General features: G+C 31.9%; 1 protein-coding gene across 1 annotated transcript in view; it reads right to left on the bottom strand.

The window, feature by feature from the left end:
- Window positions 1–2953: 2953 nt before the first annotated feature.
- LOC129244186 (protein grainyhead-like) overlaps window positions 2954–23411 on the bottom strand; it is a 226443-nt gene continuing 205985 nt past the window's right edge. Inside the window, exons 12-16 of the mRNA XM_054881799.1 lie at window positions 18214–18393; window positions 16617–16753; window positions 14488–14680; window positions 8698–8762; window positions 2954–3836 (exon numbers count right to left, since the gene is read on the bottom strand). Coding sequence (XP_054737774.1) covers window positions 3710–3836; window positions 8698–8762; window positions 14488–14680; window positions 16617–16753; window positions 18214–18393 — 702 coding nt within the window. The 3' untranslated portion in view covers window positions 2954–3709. The remainder of the gene's footprint in view (window positions 3837–8697; window positions 8763–14487; window positions 14681–16616; window positions 16754–18213; window positions 18394–23411) is intronic.

The following is a 23411-nucleotide window of genomic DNA, read 5'->3' as shown; positions in this document are numbered from 1 at the left end:
GTATTTACAAAAAATGGCGCGTTGGAATTTTCGAATTTTCCATAGCAAAAACTGGTGGCGTACAAAAAGCTCATAATTTAATAAAATTGCGCCGAAAAGCATGTAATGCCAGTGGCAATTTTTCCAGCTGATTTGCTTCAATAATGCCATAACTCAAAAGACCAAAATGGGGGAAAAATGCGTTCAAAGTTTAGAATTTACGATGCCGCCCTAAGTAAAGGTAAAGACATATTTTCTTCTAATGAAACTCTGTTAATAGATATCGCCGAGCATTTTTTACACAGCATAAAAGGAGAGCTGGTAGTAATTCCTGCGTACCTAACCATTTTTTTTTTGTTTTTAGATTATGACACTACTCAAGTAAATGCGCGATATGTTGCAATCTTCTTTTGTGAAACTGATAATTTTCATTAGTATTTCTATGCAGGTACTGCCAAAGTAGGACTCATAAGCGTTTTCCGATGCCCTGTCGCTTTTACGAAAAGCTTATAATGAAAGTTGCTTTCTTTTAAAACTTTTTAGCTACCGTTTATTTAGTATTTTCATGTATCTCAGTTTAACAAAATTAATATTTTCTGGCATTACATGCATGTAGAACTTTGAAAATGAGATTTATTTAAGTTTTTGCGTTTCGCTAAATATATTCCACTATTTTTCCTTTGTATTATTTTTTTAACTTCTTATTGAAAAGAAATGCACACTTGACTTAAACTATGTTTAGTTAGTTAATATACTAATTATAATTCTTAATTTTTCATTTACTTAACGATCGATATAAAAACGCCTAAGCTCTAATAATATTTAAATATTTTGTATTGCAATTCGGTTCTTAAAATTTGTGTGAGAACTGTCGATTAAGTTAAGCTAATTCTTTGTTCGTAATGCGTTTTTCAACTTCCCAAAGTGGAAGCTTTGGAGGAAAGCTTAAAGTTCGCAGTTTCGAAAACAACAAAAGCTTTTATTTGTGCAAAGTTTTCGGATACCAAAACTTAAGAGCCTTGAAATTTCTATATGCGCGGTGGAAAGCATTGAACAGTATTGGAATTTACTTAGTTTTCTTTTTCAAAATATTTTTCTGCATTAATTGCTTTAGTCAAAGACGTGAATGCTTTCAACTATTGGCTGAAGAGTTTCTTTTTTATAAAGCTTTAGATTTTACAAAATATCAATCAAAGCTCAAATCTAGAGCGAAAGCCATATTCATAATAATTTTTCTAAATTATATTTTTTGGTGACAAATAAAATTTCAAGATTTGTGTTTCTTTCACAGATTTTCATTTACAATTTCTAAAATAAATACCATTTCATGTAATTTCTAAGGTAGAAGGTAAATATATTTCCACCCTCTTTAAAATAAATGGCTGCTATTCACTTGCAAAATTTATTGAAATGTGATTAAAGCCATCAAGAGGCGAAACTCAATGCACTGGGATTAAGATCGTTACTGACTTTAACTTAGTCAGTTAGTAGACATAAATGTAAGTTTAAGTTTTTTTCGTGGAAATTTTCATACTTTCATAACACATTAGTGCAATTTGCTCTTAAGTTCGAACTCCATACCAAACGCTCCCGGCGCCATGGCTTTCAGAGCACCTCGAATGGGAGTTCTGGCGTTCCAGCTTCCAGAAGACTTTTATAGAATTCGCGGAAGCTTCATGTAAGGCATCTAAAAATTTGTCCAAAAAAGCTCGTCGCTCTAATATTTGCTGTAAATTCTCTAATGTGCTAAGGCTTTTGAAGTAGAGATAATTAATTTTTTGGTTAATATTAATCAAAACAATAAGCATTGGGTGTCAATTGTTTATCAAAAATTTATTGCCGGTTATTATGAAATTAGAGCTTTAAAAGATCTTTTTATTCGAATATATTTTCATAATCTAATAAAATGACTGCGAAATGAGTAGCTTCCTGCAGCATTGCCTAAATTTTTATCGCCAAATGCGGCACTGTTGCCTTTTTAAATTTAAAAAATTAGTATAAAAAGCTTTCATCATTTTGGTGTAGCACGAAGCTTTAGCTAGCATTTGTTCACAAGAAAATTCTTCAGAATTTTTATTCAACAAATTCTTTTTTTGCTTGAATTTTATTTACCAAAAAAATATTTAGCAATCGATAATAATAATAATCGTAATATTATGTAATAAAAAACACTGAATGATTAAACTTTAAGTTTAAAGTAACTTAATTAAGTAACATTAAGACTTACGTAGCTTTGACGTAATTAGAAAAAAAATTAAGTACTACACTGGGTTGAGTAAGGCAAAGTAAAATATACAAAAAGTAAAAATTACAAAACAAAAACACTAAATTGGACACGCACTTATGACTGTACATATGTATAAGTGTGACTTCAGATTTACGAAAAGTATAAAAAATATTTTCCAAGCGGGTTTTTGTTAGAACAAAAATGTGCAGAATTTCTCCAGTCACGATTTTCGATTACAAATATTGCTCGCATTTGCTAAGCGATCTAAAAGCACTGCAATATCGGATTGTATATACAAATATGTATATACATATATGTATGTAAAGCTCTTGCGGCAAGTTGTGTTGTACATGATGTGAAAGCTTCGAGGCGCCATGAAAGCTTTAAGCAATCGCTTTTTGTTGTACCTTTGTATTCTATTTTTTATTCTCAAACTTCTTTGTTTGCATTCTCTGTCGCAAGTCTACATATTTCTTAATTAACCAAATTTTTTATTGCTTACCTAACACATTACAAATTTTTTACTTGGAAGCGATGTGGCTGCGCGACAATGACTAATCGAGAAAAGAAATGGAAGTTTGCTGCTTTCAATTAAATTTTAGTTTTTACAAAATAGCCATAAAGTATGCTTTAAAAACAAAATGAAGTCTCTAACATAAAAAGTGAAAATATTTTGTTGTTCTTGCTTTGTTTTAAATATTTTGCTTGTGAAAAGCACATTTTCTTGTTATCAAAAAAAAATCTCAGTTAAGCGTCTGGGTACTTAAAGTAATTTTTATTTACTAAAAATGTTAACACAATCAAATTTTCGCGTATATATAAAATTATATATATAAAATTATATATATTAAATTAATATAAAATAACAAATAATTGTGTGTGGGTGTCTGTGTATATTCTAATTTCGTTTCAAACGTTTGTCTCTTTGCAGCAATCAGCACGTTTTGTTGCTCTTGTTTTTTTATCCAAATATTTAGACGCAGCAGCAGTGGCCACTTCACTTAGAAGCAGAACGAAAAAAGTAGTAATATTTAGTAGGTAATATTTGTATCTGCCGGTTTTTTCTACTTCTTATTGTTTTTTACGAATGTATAAACGCGCATATATTTATTATAGTTATTAGTAATAACTTGAAAAAACAAAAAAAAATATTATTTATATGCTCCTACGAGTATTTGTATTTATCATTTTTTTGTTGAGAATTTATTATCTAACATAACTATAATTGTGTCCATTGTTTTGTGCATTACTGTTGTCGTTGTTGTTTGTTGTTTTCATCATTATAAGAACATCTCACACATCAGCTTTTCAAACGAATACAATAACAATGTGTGCTGAGTTTTTCTGCTTGTTGTCTCTAGCATTTGGCTGCTACTGTTGTTTTTGCTTGCTGTTGTTTCTTGTGTTCTCTGCTGCTTGCTAGTTTATCGCTTCATACATACAAATTCGTACATACACGCATACGTGTACATGTAATGTTTCTCCATCAAATTAATGTTTTGCTCAATGATTGGGCAACTCCGTCAATGTTATGTCGTACAAATCATCTTCGATCTGCTGCACTTCTAGCAGAAAGATGTCTTCATTGCAATAATACGAAATCATATCGTCATCAATTTTCGCAGTAATCCTGTGTGGAAAAAATGAAAAAAGAAAGAAAAAGAGAATAGTTTGAATAAAAATGTCTGAGAGATAACTAAACTCAATATTTTCAACAATTTCAAAAGGCATTATAATCTTTTAGGATAGGCAGCATGAGACATATAAGGATTTTCATGGTATTGCAAAAAAAAAAACAGTTAACTCACTAATAGACATAAATTTTGAGCAAAGCCCAAGTTATTCTTTTTATTAAGAAGAGATAATACAGATTGTTTTTAAAACTCGGATTTTTTGATAAAATTTAAACGCATTTCATATTAAATTATTTTAAAGTATGACTCTTTTGTTGATAGGCAAAATAAGCTCTTTAAAAACTTTTGAGAAAATATTATTTGAGGATTGTTTTTAAAACTGCTTGTTTGAAAACGTTTTTATACAGTTTTTATTAATTAATGTCCTATTTTTAGTTATTATTCTTTTGCAGAAAGGGAAGAAAGGTCTCTGAAACCATATGAGGGCAGATTCTGCAGAGTCTTTAAAACTCTTTGGAAAAATTGATTTGTTGAATTTAGTCCGTTTTGATAAAATTTTCACTAATTTCTTATTGTATTATTTTGAGTTATGACTCTTTTGCTGATATTCAAGATTGTATGGAAAGTAGAGTTCCCGATTTTTTGTGCACCGATTTTCGAACAGTCCATGCAAATGAGCAACGGGGCATTTATTTATTTTGACTTTTTTGTCAAAACTTTTTTTTAAATTTTAACAAATTATTTACACACAGTGCTAAAACTAAAGAGCGGCTGTTAAATAAATTTAACATTTCTTGTTTAGCTACTTAAATTGTTCAAAGGCCGGAAAATTTCAAACAAACATTTGAGCAATGAACGAGTTTCGAGCACTACTCGGTACCCGGGTACCTGGAGCTCCAATAGAGAGTAAAAGGCCATTTTAAAAAGAAAAAGCAAAAGTCACAACTCGAAAAAGGTCTTAAGATTTAAAAAATGGTTGCGATCAACGCGCTTTTAGTATCACAGCCAGCGCGGCCAGATTCACAACTGTAAATTACGGTTTCTTCGACAAGTTTACATATTTAAAATTACCTCTTAGTGCAAACTACAGGTTTTTGGAATTTCAGATTCGAAAGGATAAATTAAAATATTAAAAAATGGTTTTTATTTAATTGAAATAAAAAAGGTGTATTAGACCTATAACCTAATAAGGTTCCTTCTGGCATTTTAATTTATTTTTCTTTCTTTTTTCTTCTTCTTAATTGGCGCGATAACCGCTTACGCGATTTTGGCCGAGTTTCTTTCTTTAGATTCAACTAATTTGAGGTATCGAATCAAATGTATACAAAAATTAACAAACCAATTTAAGAAAAATAATGCAACTGAATTTTAGTTAAACAAAATTTGAGTTAATTTAAATATTCCAGTTTATGAAGACTATTTTCCCTTAGTTAAGTGTAATTGCAATTGGTTATGTTTTTTTTATTTTAAATCAATTGATTTTTGTCATTAATGCCTAATACAATTAAAAAACCTGAGTTGAAAAAAATCTCTTCGTTTTGGAGTTTGCAGGTTTTTAGTCGAAAAAAAGATTTTGCTTGTTTTTTTAGTTTAAATTTTTGTGAAAAAAAGACATCTGGCAACACTGATAATAACACAACTGAAAATATGAAATGCTTGCCAAATGCAGTGCAGTACCATTCCAGGGCGAATACATTCAAGGCGATAGCAGTACACAAATGTTCATGTCCCACACAAAAAACTCTGTGCCACACAACCAAACCTGCTTGTGTGCTTGGAAAAAATACCAATTCTCCCATTGCGCACTCAATGCATTTGCCCATTTTTTTATTTATAGATATATTAAAGTTGTCTTGGAAATGTAAACAAAACAACAATTTTTGATATTTGTGTACCAAAGTGAATAAATCGACTGATCTTCTAATATCACCTTATATAGATGAGTCTAATGGCATGCGTAGCAACGAAAGAGATCGAACTTTTTTTTGTTGACAATTTGCAATATGCAAATTACAAATAAGAGTTGGAATTTAATGTATTTTAGACAGATGAGTAATGAACAAGTTTTTTTGTGTTATATTTCTTCTTTTGAAGGGAGGTGCGATGTACAAATCAATGTTTTTAATTTTAGTTCTCGGAAAAAACTAACCACGAAGAAATGAAAAATTCAGTTCATGCGAATACAATAAATCATTGCGTTTGAAAAAATATAGAGAAGGTAGCGCCTATCGCAGCATCGCTACTCGTTTCTCAGTGAATTTCTTAAAATCAGCCGAAGAGCTGATCGATTGTTTAATATTATTATTTTAATTTATTATTTTTATTATTTTTCTTTCTATTCTCCTACTTGTTTACTAAAAGTTAACTAACTTTTTAGTTTGTATCGAAGGTCCTTTATTTCGACACATTTCTCATAGGTCTTTCGCCAACCTCATCTCACGGCAAAGTAACGCTCATTCGTCCACTGCAATCCACCTAATCTTATATTTTAATATTCCTCGTGAATCATCTGGCCTCCGCTTATTTGTGTGGAGTATTACACATATTTCATTCCACATAATGCTAATTAGTCGCATAATGCACCCTCGTTTTCTTGGCTTAACTTGTAAACTGGGCCAGAATTATTTAGGCGCCTTCGATTCGCCACTTCTCTGCTCGCTCTGGGCTCTGCTCGCTTGACGAAAAATTTGCATGTGAAAGCAACAACAAAGTTATCGAACAAGATTCGCCGCTAGCGAGTACCTTTATACCTCATAAAACCTGGTATAACTCACTATTTCACTAACAAATGTAATTTTTGGCTGCTCTTTTCCAGTTCTGCCAAGATATATTTAACACTTGCTAACGCTTGGCGAAACGAAGATGCCTATTATTATTGGAATGAATTTTGTTCATAACAATCTGGTAAATAATTTCATGGCATTATGATATACGGCATATGTATGTGCGTCGCAGTTATGAGTTAGTCCCATAAATTTGGCGGCATGGCATCAAGCAAGTTGTCTTGTTGTAACCAAATGTCGTCGATATTTAGCAGATTGAATTCTTTTTTCAAAGCGCTTGCTCCTTCCTCATTTTGAAAGAAATAAGGACCGATGAAGCCGTCAGTGCTGAATGAACTACGCGAACAGATTAATAAAAAAAAAATAATAAATTATCAATTCAATTTGCCATTCTCAGCTGTCAAACCATGGTTATTGATATCGATAGTTCTCATGTAGCTTAAAAACACCCGATACAAGGTGGCGCAAAATTAATCACCCTATCGGAAGATCAATAACTTTAGCAAATGGCGTTTCGTCAATCATGATTTGACACTTGTGAACTAACCAGCAGTTGTCTACAAAAAGTGTGGTGTGAGTAAAGATCAAAATAAAGTTTGTTGTCATTCAATTTATGTTTTTTTAATGAGTAAAAAAGTTAGTCAAACACAAAATTGGATGATCAATTTTGCGCAACCTTTATATAACTTATTGCATTCAACTGAATTCGTATTCATTTATGAAAGGCAATATTACTGTAGCATTCACCGTCTCCACTGAATGCTTCTCTTTGAAATTATCCAACCTTTTCGAATAAGTGAATTTATTTTATATTTACAATAAAACAATCACATTTTTGAAGTGAATTAATTGTGATTTAAATGTGGTTGTAAGTATTGATTGAATCATTTTACAGCGCTGTTTTTAAAACCCCATGGATTCACACTACGATGTGCAGAAAACAGAAGGTGGCGCTTCCGAAAACCGCTACTTAGTTCTTGGCAAATTTAACAACTGAGAGACGTTGGTACAGAAAGTAAACAACCCTTTATGTGCAAATTTATGTGTACAATATTTATTCTCTTATTTCCGCCTTTTCACTTTCTTTTGTTTGTTCTTCCTCTTGTTTTTTTAATTTCTGTACTGACAGTATGGCCCTTGAGAAGACGCAACCTATTCTAGAAGTCACACGAATTTTTCTCCGTTACACTCAGCACAAATACAATAAATCGAAATCTCCAACATCTTGCATGAATTTCTACTAAATCAAACTTTCTGGAATTACAGTCACCAATTGGAAAAGCCTTCACAGGCCTTCATTTAAAAAAAGTGCAAAATAATAATGAATATTTCATATTTTATTTTAATTAACATAATTGTTTAGTTACAACAGCAGGGATTAGTTATTAATTACATAAATAAATATTGAAACAAAAAATCCGTTGTATGAAAAATGAAACTTCAAACCTCATGAAAATTATTCCATAAATGCAATTATTAAAAGATTAAATTTTATAGCATATTAATTATGCAAATACTTTTTATTGCTAGATATTAAAATGGATAAATAGTTGATGTGTGCAAAGTATATATATTTAGCAACTCATGCTATTTTACTGTTATATTTTTTAATTATTATTTGATTATAGAAATTACTCAGCTTCTCACACAATGTTAACCGTTAACGGTAAGAAAGATATTGCAAAACTAATTTAGGGTGAAGTGCAGTAAATGAAACGCTGCGTTGTGTGTACTGGTGCTAGCGTGTTTCCTCTCATTCGCTCACTTGCCCTCGCATTACTCTTTCAATTCTTTAAACTAACAACTGGCTCGCTCGCTCTGTTCGCTGTTCGATTGGCATGCAACGTTTAAAGGGCATTTTCAAATATCATCAATTAAAATCAAATCTAATTAAACCGGCTAGCTAATTCTATGTGATGCGTGCTTTGTGGCGTAAATATGTATGTGGGTTTTGTATGTTTGGTACGTTATGACTGTTGGGTGTTTTTTTTTATTTCTTTTATTGTTGTTTTTGTTTCTAGATATTTGCCTGGTATCAATTTTTGCCTCTATGTATGTATTAATGTTTACTTACCCTTTTTTATTTGTACGATAAATATTATTTATACTCGCTGTTGAGATTTTGTATTTACTTTCAATCTGTAATTGAGAAAATGAGAGAAAAATGATGTTTGTATTTGTTTCTTTTTTTTTGGTTTTGCTTTTTGTTTTGTTGTATGTTAACTGCTAATAAATTTTGCAATTTTGTTGTAATATAATTTTATTCTAACTATAAATATTTTGTTTCTTACTAATGACTTCAACAAACAAAAACTCATTTTACTAATTGCGGGTAAAAAAAAAGTTCAAAACTTTTCCAATGAAAATTTTAAATAATTTTTAACCTGCTTTAATATCGCTTTTTGATGTACTACTATTTTTAATTTCTTATTTTAGTACCAATTAGTACTAATTTTTTAATGTAATATTTTAGTACTAAATTTTCTAATTGCTCTATTTGATTTATCGTTTCTAGTCTTTTACCGTTCATAATATTTTTTTGCCAATTCGTTGCTTAATCCAATTTCAATTTGTGCACTCTGAATGTATGAATTAATATTTCCTGCATTTTTAAGCGCATTCAGATGTGCAAATAACTTTCGAAAATTGCGCTTAATCATAGCATACTTTAAGGAGATTTCGTTCCTAAAGTAGGAATTTGCAATTTCACTGATTCAAAACGCCGATTTTATTTTATTCATGTTTTTTTTTTATGTATAGCTATAAAAAATATTTAATATTCCGCAAGGAACATTTGAAAAGCATTCCTGCAGGTACATTGTGTAGTTCAGAGGCCAGATTGGTGTGTTGTACTTGTATATATGTATGTATGTATGCACGTGTTTATGAATATGAATGGATATGAATCTATGAATTGTATGTTTTCGAATGTGCACAAGTCTTGGCGTATGTTATGTATGCATATTTGTGGCTGTGGCATGAGGTGAAGTCATGAAAGCTGCATAAATAAACTGTGGCGAGCGTTTGTTTTCAAACTCAGTAATTTATTTGTAAGAAGAAAGATGCGCACTAAATTATTATTTTATTAATACATAGAATTAAATGAGAATTACTACTTGCTATAAACAACAATAATAATAAAAATAAGTATTTTTAGATTTCATAAAAAAAAACCTTGCCATGTGGGGCTTGCAAGCAACTGAGATAATTACAGCATTTTATTGTAAATTGTTTCATGTAGGAAAATATTTGCTTTATTAAAGTTTTTATTAAAAAAAAGTGCGGCAGAACGTAAATAATCCAGTGCTCTTAAAGCCTAATGAGCAGCAAGTTTTATGAAATTCAAGTAGTAAATACTGGGAAAAATTATGCCTCTTACGCCAGCTACAGCTAATACAATAGAAAAAAGGGACCTTTAAACACACAAGAGTTACTATTGTACCATCAAGAACTATGCCCCACTAATGAGGAGTTGGTCTCACTAATGAGAAATTTGCTAATAGGGTTCGTATGTGGCTATTATTCGGTTTGGCCTCTAGTACGAAGCTCACTTTGGACAGGGAATCATCAAGTGTTAGAAAAAAATCTATTCTTATTCCTCGGCAGTATATTTTTTTTCCTCCGAGTCTATTTTTAGCATAAAAAAACTAAAAAAAAAACGCAAAAAAATTTGCAGAGATGGTCAGAAATATTAGAATTCTCCATTTATGGAACAATATTAAGACACAAATTAAAAATTGGAGGTAAATCTCGGTCAAACGTGCAGCGAAGAATGTACGCGAATGAGATGGGAAAATTTGCTAAAATATATTATTATATAGAGTGCCTTTCATAACAATAATACAGGGACTTATTGACAAGTTTTTACAAATAATTGTTTTCCATTTAATTTTAATACTTTTTTCAATATGATTAATTCGAAAGCGAAAACCATATAAAGAAAGTGCAAAATAAATAAAAAAAATAATAAAAAAAAATTTTACAAAAATTTCAAACTTGTTAAACAAAATTTTAATACATTTTTTATGAAAATCTAGTTCATTCTGACAAAAAAACTTTATAAATCCAAGTCTCAAATTTGTACAAATTATACAATTTTCATCTGATTAAAAAATGCGAAACAATGAAAATCATTTTGTAATCAGATAAAAAATGCAAAAAATGAAAATCATTATTTAATCAGAGCCTTAATACTTTTTTTGTGAAATTAATTCTTTTACAAGATGTATGCAATTCCAAGCCACAAAATTTGTAAAAATTAAAAACTCTTTTTTTTACTAATTTTCATTTCTAATTTCAAATTTTTAATAAGAGTAGTTAGAAAAATCCTGGGTAGGCAATATTAGACCCAGTTGAGTTTTGGTATAATAAAGTGCAAGTTTGAAGTGGTTTAAAAATTGCGCTGATTTCTGAGAACTTTTTTACTGACAGAGATGCAATAGACGAAAATATGTCTTTACTTTTACAGAGAGAGCACAATAAATTGAAAACTTTGAAGCGGTTTTTCTCCACAATTCTGTTTTTTGGCTTATTACACTTTTTCAGTAAATAAGCGATATGATATTTAAAATATTTATAATACAGCTCAGCCACTCTCAAAACAGCGCCTCAAATACCTTCAAAAATTATTTGTACGCCCACTAAAATAAAAATGTGTGTAGATGTGAAAACATGACTTTTAATTAAACTAATCAAAATTGCTCAACGAAATTTAAAAAAAAGGAAAATTTTTCGTGGTATTGGCATAAGAAACCTTATACACGAAAATATAAATAAATTAAATATCACATTTAATTAATTTTTACACTTTTTTCATACGAAAATATCTACATACATATGCACATATATTTTCAATAATTTTCTTCATGAACACCTTGTGGCGTTCGCTTGTTTGTGTGTGTGTATTTGTGGGTGAGTATGTATGGAATGTGTGAAGTAATGAATGGGTGGAGCATTGATGCATATTACTTACATATAATTAATGATCAAACCTGGTCGATTATCGCACTTGATCGTCAGATAAACACACTTTCATACATACATACATACACACATTAGCTTGCCGCTTGACATGCTGGCTGCTGGTTGCATTGCACTATCACTCTCAACAAAGTAAACAAAATCTACGCTCTTGTTTTCATTCTTGTTGTTTTTTGTTTCACTTGGTTTATTAATTAATATTTTACTGCTAAGTTATTTCCTCTGACAAGTCATTAAACAGACAAGCATCGATCGTCGAACGTCGAACATCGAACGTCGAACAGTGATCGACGATATGTTGATCCTTACATGTGCAGCCATTTGCATATGGAATTCGCATAAAATTTTCATTTTTATTAACTAGATTAACATATTTGAAAGCGTTCGAATGTTCTTCAAACTAACTATATTACATTGTATGTGCGTTTGTGTATGTGTGTGTGTGCGTTTGTGTATGTTTGAATGCGTGTGTAGTTAAAAAAAAATATTGCTAATATAAACAGCCGTATTTATTGGGCGAGCAAAGAGATTACCTGTCAGATTCGTATTGTTTCTGTTTTGTTTTTGTTTCGCTTGCTGCTGCTGTTTGACTGATAATTACGGTTTATTAATAACGTATTACTGTTGCTATTTTAATTTTACAATTTACTATTCATTGGCAACTATTTACTTGTTGTGGTTGTTGTGGTGATGCCTTAATTGCAATGATTAATTGTTATAGATTTACATTCGCATCGGCTTTTGTTGTTTGTGTTACAAAACTAGGTGTTGCGTGGGTGTGTTTGTGCATTGCATTCAGTTTGTATTTGTCTATTTCTTACTTCAATATTTTAGTTAACGTTGTATGACAATTATGAATGATTATTATTAATTAATTATTATTATTTTGCAGTTATTTGTTTTTTATTTCGTTAGATAGTTGATTAGCAGAGCAAAGTAGTTGTTTTGCAAAATGAAAAAAAAAAATCTAAATATTCAAATTCATACGTTCAACCACTTAAAGTATATATGATTTATAAAAAGTATTATAAGTGAATATCTTTGGTATTAAAAGTTAGACGATGAGTGAGTAGCTTAACAAGAAAAAGGACATATTCTTAGACACTTGCACATTTTGGCAACAATATTCAGTAAAAAATATTTTTGAAAAATTGCAAATTTCATACGTGTAATAGTTCTTCAGAAACTGTCAAATGTACTTCAGAAAGCAATAAATATATTTAAATCGCTCATTTGCTGCAGCATTGTCGGGATTAAAAGAAATATAAAAACGAAGCAGAAATTACTAAAAGCTATTTCTTTCTTGCCGTTTAAAAAAATTCATGGCGATTTCGATTAACAGCATCTAATGAAATAAAAATGGGACTTTACTTTTACTTCACCAATCAATTTTAAAATGTATAAGTCTGTAAAAACAAAATTTTACAATTTCAATGCGAAACTTTGTTAGGACGCATTGTAAGTATGGTAAATTGAAACTTTTGAAGTCGTTTTTTCAACATTTTGAATTTTTGGATTGTGACATGCTTGCAGAAAATTAGCGAAATGTACCTCAGACAGTGTACAATTTATTTCAGATTACTCAATTGTTCGTTCTTCATAAAATTCTAAATATATTTCAAATATAGAGAATTGGACTTCAAACTAAATCAAATGTAGTTAAGAATATTTGTACATAAATTGATTTTAGTTTTATTTTTATTCATGTATTACAAGAACTCTATTTTTATAAACAAATTACGAACAAATTTTAGCATGAAAAACATTGCGAAAATTGTAAGAAAAACTGTAGCACTCACTGAATTACTGTGTAAGTTTGATTATGAGTAACTGTATATTTTTTGCAATGTTCTCATTTTGTGCAATCGAATATTTTTTATGAACAAATTTAATCAAAGTAAATGCGAAAGTTTTAAAATAAAATAAATTTTTGTTTTTGTTGGTACAATTTTTAAAAGATAATTTCTCTGACATTTTACTCTGTAAATATTACTTAGTATTTCTGTATTCAGTTAAAACTTTCTTCAAAAGAGTTGGAATCTCGATGATTATTAACTTTTATTTTTTTTTAACATCGATGCCTACTTTATTACAACATCGATATTCGAAATACCGATATTCGAAGAATCAATCGGTCACCGCCTTTTCATATTAATCATACTAGAATGTTTCTGAAGTACAATTTAAACTCTTTGTATTACATTTTACACTATCTGAAGTACATCTGATATTTTATGAAATATATTTAACAGCTTTTGAATAACAGTTAGTTGACTATTCTGAAGTGCATTTACCATTTTCTGAAGTGCAGTTTTCGCCCGCTTAAGTACAACTGACAACTTTGGAGTAATTTTTTTACTTTTTGTAATACTTTTAACGGTTTCCTAATTATTCTTGAAAAAGTTGCTCCCTGGTAGTATGTAAAACCAATTTTCAGAGTGACCAAAATGCACAATATCATGCAAAGAATTTTAAACCAACGCCGCACTAAAATGTAATAAAATAAATGGGAAGTTAAAAGTAAGTGAGTTTGGCTTCCTCTTCTTCTTCCAACCAAATTTCGTTTTGGTGTTTTACAAAAATTCGCAAAACGTTTGTTAATGATTTCCAAAAATTTCTTCATATTTATATTTTTTAATGTACTGTCATCAAACTTATTTCTTTACCCTGTTAGCAGTAATTTTAATTCGGTTTAAAATGAGTTTTTGTGTTGTAACTAAGTAATTAATAAACGGATAAATATGATGAGATAATGCTGATACTAAATTTCTAGTTTACATAATTTTCAAAATTTTTCTTTTTTCTTTCTTGGTGCTTGGGAAAGGGCAAGGAGCGGGGAAATTTATAGTAGCGTTTATTTTTCTTCAACCTCATTTGCACTTACCGCATTTAACAGGCCAATGGTGGTGGGCGGCACCACATGCAGCGGCGTGTAGATATCTTCGTTCTCCTGTCGCACGAACAGCATTACGCGCTCGCTTGTGGGCGGTGTCATGCGTCCGCGTTTCAGTGGTGGCACAAAATCGCCCATGGCACTGGGTACCAGACCTTGATCCAGCAGGTGATCCTTCTTGTCGCTGTAAAAGCAAATGTTTGGGAAATGTGAAAATACAATAAATAAAAAGTATAACAGATGAGATGAGTATCAAATGATAATAAAATATGTGTAAAGGTATGTTTTACCAGCGAGTGTGAACTTTAAAATAAGTTCTTTTTTCTCGAAAAATGCAGCTAATAATGGAATATGTAATATGTATTATGATAAAATTAAGGCCAATGGCAACTTGGCCCCGCGTTAATATTATGCAATAGGTAGCCCTATTTTTATGGCTTCTTTGAGAAGATGGAACTCATGATTATTTTACAGCATGGGAACTATGTCAAGCAGTAATTTTTTAATTTTCAATTTTTCCTGAAATCAATAGTGATTTCATGTCCTTTTCTGAATGCACTTTAATCAGAAGCTTTTACTGTAAATGAGGCCGTTTACGTTGTTCGCAAAATTCACATTTTTTTAAATCTGGAAGTCCGCTTTCCAAAGAAGCATTTCTTAGACGCGAATCTTTCATTGTGAAAGCGAAGAAAGGGATACCAAATATTTTACTACTTATACTCGTTTTTCGTTTTTCAGCAAAAATTTCTTTTTCAATAGGGACAAAATCTAATAACGTATCAGTTTTGGCATTTGATTTTTTAAGATATAGACAATTGTTGCCCTGAATTCAATTTCGTTCGAAAATCGCATTTAAATAATAAAAGTGCAATGTGAAAATGGTGGATCGTCAAATTTACATTTCTTAAAATTCTCGCGATTTTCGGTCAACATAATCGTTCTCCGATCGCTATTAAGAACTTGGACGATAAGCTTGAGTTGACTAGCTCGGTAGGTACATAATGTGCTAACACCAGTGTTCGACCGAGTTGTTTGAGTGAAAACAACGCACTCGTGCGTCACCGTGTTGAGGAAGATCCGAATTGGTTAACTCCTCTTAAAATTTTGCTATTCGAAATTACCACTTGGCGAGCTTTGGGTAAGAATTTGGCACTCGAAAATACAGTTACCATCAAGGGATTACGCTATTGAGGTATAGTAATAACTGAATTTTGGTCTGAGGTGCTGCAGAAATAATGAAGCTTGGCTCGATGGCGTTCATCATTTCTGCTGTAACGGAAGCTCCTTCCTCCGCCAGTGCTCTATGTCAAACCATATTTACTGATATCGTATAAGCCCGATTCCTCAATGCCTCTGAAATGTATACTTCAATACTGATACTGAAGATATTTGCAAAACTCTTTAAGTTGAAATTTTTTCTGCATTGGAAGCCATTTATCGTGAAAAAAATTTTCCACTTATAGTTTTTTTCTATCAAAAACTTGATTTATAATAAAATTTGTAACACCTTCCAGCTATCGAATAACTACCGGTCGGGCCAAAATATTTTGTTAGAGGTAATAAAGGTAAAATTGGAAACAGTACCATATTTTGTTATGGGGGTGAGGTGATGAGAAATTGATTAATCATTTCGGTTTTTTTGCTATGAAAAAATTAAAAAATTCACACTTTAACATGAAAAAATTTACAAAATAAAGACATCATGTGAAAGTAAAATTATATAAATTGCCTTCAAGTAGTTACATATCTTACTTATTCATCGATTTTTTTCATTAGTAGTTTAATTTTTTCTCGAGAAAGAGTTCGTTATTATTTTTTTCCTAATAAATTCTAAATTTTCATTAAACAAAAATTAAATCAATTTAAACCGATTTTACATAGGAATTGGAAAATGGCATCCGCTGCCCATTTGTGCTGTAAACCAATCTAGTTAAAAATGAATTGCATATTTTCAGGCGTATCTACAATAGTTTTTTTGCAAACCCTTTTTAGCGGAAAAAATCGTGGAATAAAAATATTTTATATAAAACACAACACTTATATCTAATTTTTTTCGTTTCTCTAACGCTCTCGCTTCAATTCGTCGGCGTAAAAGCGTAACGATTTTTACATATACTCACGTCTGTACGTCGGGCGGAAAATGATTGTGGAATTTGAGTGTTGGCGCCGCGACCTTTTGGCCATGCAGCAAGAACGGTGATGTGCCTTTGAGATCTGGTGCGCCAGTCAGTGAATCAGTCTCATGGCCATAGAAGCTCTATGGACAAAAAAAGATAAAAAATTTAATTAAAATAAAATTATAAATATTATAAAAATTCAAAAATTAAAATAATATAAAAAAGTTTAGTTAGTTTGATGGTCAAATAGGACACATATATTTGGATAGGTTTTTTCCTAAAACCATTTTTTTCTGTTTGTCGGGTTAGTAAGCGTAAATACTTTTAGTTTCTAGTTCGAAATGTTATATATCAGGATGGTAAAATGTAAATTCAATTTAACTTTCCCTCAAACTATTAACTTTTGCTCCGTTGTGGATATGAATGGAAGGCATTTTTTTACTAGAAAGAAGGGGCAAAAAACTCGCGAATTGGAGAGACTTGTGAAATTAACAATGAATTATTTTTCTTTTCGATATATTCTCCCTTAAGTCAATGCACTTCTCATAAATATTTATATTACCAAAAAAAAAATTTGTTTAGTTCTGTGGTTGTTTATTGCGACCTTTCTTCATCAGAATTATTTTCCTCGAAGATCTTTTCTTCATTTTTGAAAATACAAAGTAATATGAAAGCGTTAACTCTGAACTATAGGAAGGGTGGTTAAGTGTTTCTAAGGCACATTTGTGCAAGGCAACCATCATAGTATGACACTAGTCAATGGGTGCATTGTAGTGCACAAGGTACACCGGTACGTTTTCCCTTTTACTTTATAAAGTATGTAGCTTAGTATTTTCACGTAATATTAACACTCCCTTTTCTTCTTGTGAATTCATCCACAAGTTTCCTTACCAGTAGAAATTTTGTTTATAACAGTGTTTGCATTAACTACGAAAACATTGCTCTGCTCCGGCTATTACCCTGAACTTGAGTAGATGAGTAGTAGAGCAGGTAGCGCAAAACGCGCGGTCAACTGTTTTGCTCCGCTCCAAGCTACGTTTCGTTACTGCTAGTAGCTCGGAGCAATAGTCGAAAAAATATAGCGCAAAGCTTCAAAAACTCGTATAAAATTTTTCAAATTTCATTAAAGCTTTCAACTTTTCAACCAAAATTTTTAGAAATTTTCTGGGCATGTAGTTTGATAGCCCACTGAATTTTGTCCAACTTTTAAGTGACTACAAAGAACCGTTGATTTTTGGAAAATTTTTTGATGATGGTGCTATGCTTTTACCTCCATATTAAAAATTTGAGCTTGTACAACATCTTTTTTATATTTGCACTTAGTCTAAATTTTCATTCTTCTTTCATAGAAACTAAATATATGCATGTGATAAAAAATGTGTATGCTGCTTTACTGAAATGTGTCTCTTCTCACTCTATTGAGCTCAGTAACTGGCCTTACCAAGGGCTTTATTAAAATATAAATTTGTTTCAAGGAAAGCATCCAGTCATTGGCTTTAGTTGACACATTTTGCATATACCACATTTCCACTCACATGCACTACTCCCATATACTCGTACAAGTATGTATTAGTATATTCCCTTATCTTTCATCACTTACCTTTTCCATGTCGTCGGCGGGTGAGAAAAGTACCGGTGGCTTTTGCAAGTCCTGCATTGTATAAAATTCTGAACGATCGGTAACCGGATGGTATAACTCATCGAGCTTCTTGCGTCCTGTAGCGGTCATTTTACGTTTAGCAGCGCGTCGCTCCTCATCGCGTGTTTTACGCTCAGCACCCTGTAAGCAGAAAGAATGGTGAACAATTAATGGCATAAAAGCACGCAAAATACCTAAATAATAAAGTGTAAGAAGTGATTCATTTGATTTTTCATTTCTTCACAGTAGCACAGTACATAGTATGTATACCCCACAAAGGCCAACGAGGTCACTGTTTTTATACCAATTAAGTGACAATATGTCCCAGCACGCAATTAGAGCCAATACAGATTTTAACAAGAGTTGGTTAAATAACACAATTCAGAAGCAAAAAAAAAAAAGAAACAATAACAATAATAAAATCAATAATAAACACCTTACAGCCAGAAAAAATGTGATTGTTTGACCTTCAAAATGTCGCGGCGCAGTCACGTTCGTTGCTTAAGTCTTTTGTTTGGTGCGAATTCGTTGGTTGCCTGATTGGTCGAATTGAGTTTAATGCGTTGTTTTTGTTGTCAGCTGATAGTTTTACTTAGCTTAGCTTGTTTTTGTTGTTATTATCATTATTGTTGTTTTTGGCATCACTGTCAGTTAGTCATGCATGTGTGATTGAATTATTATCCAGCATATTTTTTACGAGCGGATAAGTATGTAAGCACTTGCAGATAATTTTTTTTACTCTCCAAGTAGCGCGCTTGGCCATAATGAAATATTACACAAATTGTTATTAAGTGCGCAAACACAACAAAAACGAGCAAATGAATGAAATGAAAAGTTATAACCAGCAGCAAAAAAGAGTTGAAGCCAAACAATACAAATAGGAGTATAACAAAAAACTGTGTGTCGCAAAAAAGATGTGTGGGTTGGCTGCGTAAAAATTGGATCTAAAGCAGCGTGAGATGAAATAGCTCTGCAACCTAGACGATAGGCATTAGAAGCAATAGTGAGTTGGCACTGACAGTTCTTATTGTGGCAGCGTTCTTGGGTGGGCTGCCAGTGACAGTTCAAATAACAAGAGTAGCCCAAAAAATAATGCAAGTTGGCGTCATATAGGCTGCCCTTGCTCTCTAGCAGCAATTGAATTCATACCCCAACGTACTATACGAAGTACGTAGATACCTACGAGTACGTATGTATTTATGTGCAAAAAATATCTTAATATAAAAAATTGCTGCGTTGACAACACTTTGCTTGATTTATGCATTGCTATATACCACAAATAAATCCAAAGTCAAGCTTAATTGCGGAGCGGCTTACTACAGTAGCACATTCAGCAACCTTGGTGCAGTTCAATATGATCTATGAAGCCACTTAATCGTAGTGTGTTGACGGCAGAGTATTCAAAGCACACACCAAACTCATATTCTTACTTACATACCTATGCATATACGTGTGTATGCACGTACAACAGTAGATGCGAGTCAGGTAGTAAAGTTGACACAAACGCTTAATAAATGACCTGCTGATGAACTTTGTCAGCAAATGCAATACATCGACCTAATGAAGCCATCACAAAGAGTATCACTAAGCGCAATCTTGGTTATGAAGCCGTACACTCATACATACATACCTACAAAAATATGTACGCACATCGATGTGATGAATTACTGGCGAAATTCTGTTTTTTTGCGTTCAACAGCAATTGGCCTCAAGCGCAATTTCATGCCGCCACAAATTGAATGAAAAATTCGCAATGCATTATCAGAAGAGAAAAAACAAAACAAAAAAAAAAAATTAAGAGGAAACTGTTCATGGCATGCATGTATATGTATGTATGTATGCGGTACATATTATGCACGTATTTGGCTGAAGGTAAAAACGATAATAGCTTGATTGGCTGCAGGAACCAATTATGCAAATGCCTGGATGGGGATAAGTATTGTGGGATAAAGATGAGAAATGTGGCTGAATATTTCTGCAAGTTGTACTGAACTCATATAAAATAATTGAAAGACGGGAAACGCGTTGAATTTATATGCTGAATTATTTTTCAGTGCCCAATATAATGCTTTGTAAACACTTTAGAGAATAAGAAGAAATTTATTCGTGAAGATAGAGAACGCAAACTCCAATGAAATTCTGTTTGCTTACGAAATTCTATATTATACCCACATATTACACAGTGCGACAAAATTTAACTTTTTTTTTCATACATGAGAAAATCGATATATGCGCGATTACTCAATAGTAGTGAATCTGTACTTTTAGTTTGTCAGAATTTGTTTGTAAGGGTTCAGTTAGAACCCAGCAATAAAAAAGTATTCTATTTCAATAAAATTATTTGACAGATATATACATATGTACATAGGTATCTCATTTCAGGAGAATGTCAAGGGAATTAAAAAAAAAATTATTTAAAATTTAAAATACTTGTAAAAATATGAGTTTTTGAGAAATATTTGTTCCCAATATTCAGCTGTTTTTACTAAGTATTGGTTGAACGCTCATTGGCTAATTACAGCCAAATTGCTGCTGTGAAATGAAAAGTGGTGGCTTAACAGTAATCTATTAGTTAACCCGTGACTATGAAAATAGCTCATATTGGTTTTTATCATAATTATTTTTTGGATAATTTCCATGAAAATCTTCAAGGATATTAAAGTACGATAATTTAAAAAACATTTTCTGGCAAGGATTCTTATGAAAATGAATATTTTTGATTACCCGTGTATTCTTCTTTTATTTGATATATAAATATTTATAACGAAATTTTCAAAAATATGTTTCGCTTTTTATGCAATGATTGCCATCAAAGAAAAAAACATTTTTCACATTTTTTGGCTTTGTTCCAGCCAAGTACTCATCGTCGGCGGCTCAAACGTAAAATAGTTTTAGACCAGATGTGCATCCAGTAGCAGCAGTACCTAATGTATTTATAAATTCAGAATTCATTCAAAAAATTCGCAATCATTCCTAATTTATAAATATTGAGGCACTTTAGTTTTCCATTCTCATTTTTGTTCGATGAAAATGGCTCGTTAGAATTTTTATGTTGTACTAGTTGTAATATTAAAACGTTATTCCGCTAAAGCTTTAAGATACGTTAAATAAATAAAAAAATAATAAAACAATTAATTGAAAAAAATATTAAAATTATAGAGAAAACATTTCATTTAAAAATTAAAAAAGAAAAAGTTTTTTCCAACCATTTTTGTGAGAAAAAATACTTTTGCTGTAGAAAATTCATATTGCAATATTTAGCTAATTTCGAAACCACTACAAAACACTGTACAATATTTTTACGCTCCAGCTAAGCAATTTCCCCACTCGTTGACTAGAAATACGAGGGTGTACTGACGAATGATCAGTCAACGCATGGGACAGTCATTCCAAAGCGAACAATGAACCAGCTAGACGAAGGAAGTACTCGTAAAATGGAGCAGCATAAAGCAGAATTTGAAGAAAGAGCTGGCGCTGGCGATGTTGCAGCTGGTGAAGCTGCAATTGATGCAATAGCAACAGTGATATTGACATCGATCGTTAGAGCGCTTGTGTAGCAGAGGCTAAGTGTAGTAAATGAAAGAAATGTTAATGCAATGGGGGAAAAAGCAGCAAAACGAATAATCAAAAAAAGAGTATAAAAGTGAAAAAAATGTCAAGTAAGTAAGTAAAACAGCAACGGCCGGCTGAAAAGCCAAAAGAACAACAAGCACACAGCAACTAAAGTGGACATGTAACAGTCTAATCACTGTATGACTGCTGCATATGCCGCATGCCGCATGCCGCTTGTTGCATGCCTCACTTAGTAGCTGACTTAATTTGCCAAGCTCGCTGTTTGTTTGTACTACTTCATCAGTTGCGGCTGCCAATGCCAATGCTGTGCGCATACTTTTTACTGAAGTTATTGTTGCTTTTTTCTCTCAATATCTGTGGTATGCACACATGAGTATGTATTTTGCTATACATACATATATGTATACCTAGAAATGCCGCTCGAGGTATGGAGCCTCTTCACTAGCAATCGCCATTGGTGTATGGCATTTTCCCATTTGCTTAAGAATTCGCAGTATTGTGATAAGACAAACACACAGAAACAAACAAACATACATACATCCCGTACATACACATGTATGCACTAAATAAATGAGTTAGTCGAGCCACTGATGCGGATACAAGTTGCCAAGTTTGATCGGTTCTCGAAGTCGCAGCCTGGTTGCATTTGCTCTGCAGCTGTCAATGGTCGTTTGGCGCGATTGGAAACAGATAGGCGGTTTATAGTTATAAGATCGTATAATTTATAGATGCAGTCGCTTGTGCGGAGTATAAACAGCGACATACAAATGCACATATACACAAACGTGCATACAAATCTATCTAAATGAATTCATGCTTTAATACACATTTGAATATCCATGCAAACATACATCCATGCACACATACATACGTTACAAATAGTAAATTGTTTGTGTGCATGTGTGTGTACGTGTATACAAATACACTGCCGTCTAGATTATGGTCTTCCAAGTGTTGGCTCTGTGCTTGAGCGCATTGGCGCGTAATTAAGAAATAAAATGCCGGAAATTCACTGATTGTTAGACACGTCCACATATCCGGGCGCACATCCTTGCTCTGGCTGTTGCTGGTGCTGTTGCCATTGCCGCCGCTATTGTAGGCTGTCTATGTGCGCTATACTAAAAATAGACGCATGTGAAACGGCGCGCGGCGTTGATTAGAGCTCGTAGAGTTGCCGCAAATTAATGGTTGAATGATACTTAATAAGGAATTATTTTATGAATTATGACGACGTAGGTTAAGGCTTGGAGGGAAAGTGTGTGATGGCAAAAAAAAAAAAAATATTAATTACGAAATAAAATTTTTTTTCTTAATAAATTTAAAGCAACAACTTTCTTCGAAATAAAATGCTTGTAAGGAATGGTGAGCGGTAACATCAATTTCAAAGAAAAATAGTGCAATAACATTAGCAGACCACTCAAACTTTTCCAGTTTTTTATTGAAGTAGTGCATTTTATTGCATGAAAGAAGGATGAAAATAAAGTAAAATATTTTACTAATTGAAATAGAGGAGAAAAAAATAAAATGCTTAAGAAGAACAATTTATGGAATGAAATGAGGAGGAAAATAAAGAGAAATGTTTTATT

This window comes from Anastrepha obliqua, chromosome 4 (genome assembly GCF_027943255.1).
Source record: "Anastrepha obliqua isolate idAnaObli1 chromosome 4, idAnaObli1_1.0, whole genome shotgun sequence".
NCBI classification, from domain to species: Eukaryota; Metazoa; Arthropoda; class Insecta; order Diptera; family Tephritidae; genus Anastrepha; species Anastrepha obliqua.
The sequence above is the reverse complement of the archived record's forward strand: the minus strand, read 5'-3'. Positions and strand labels throughout refer to the sequence as shown.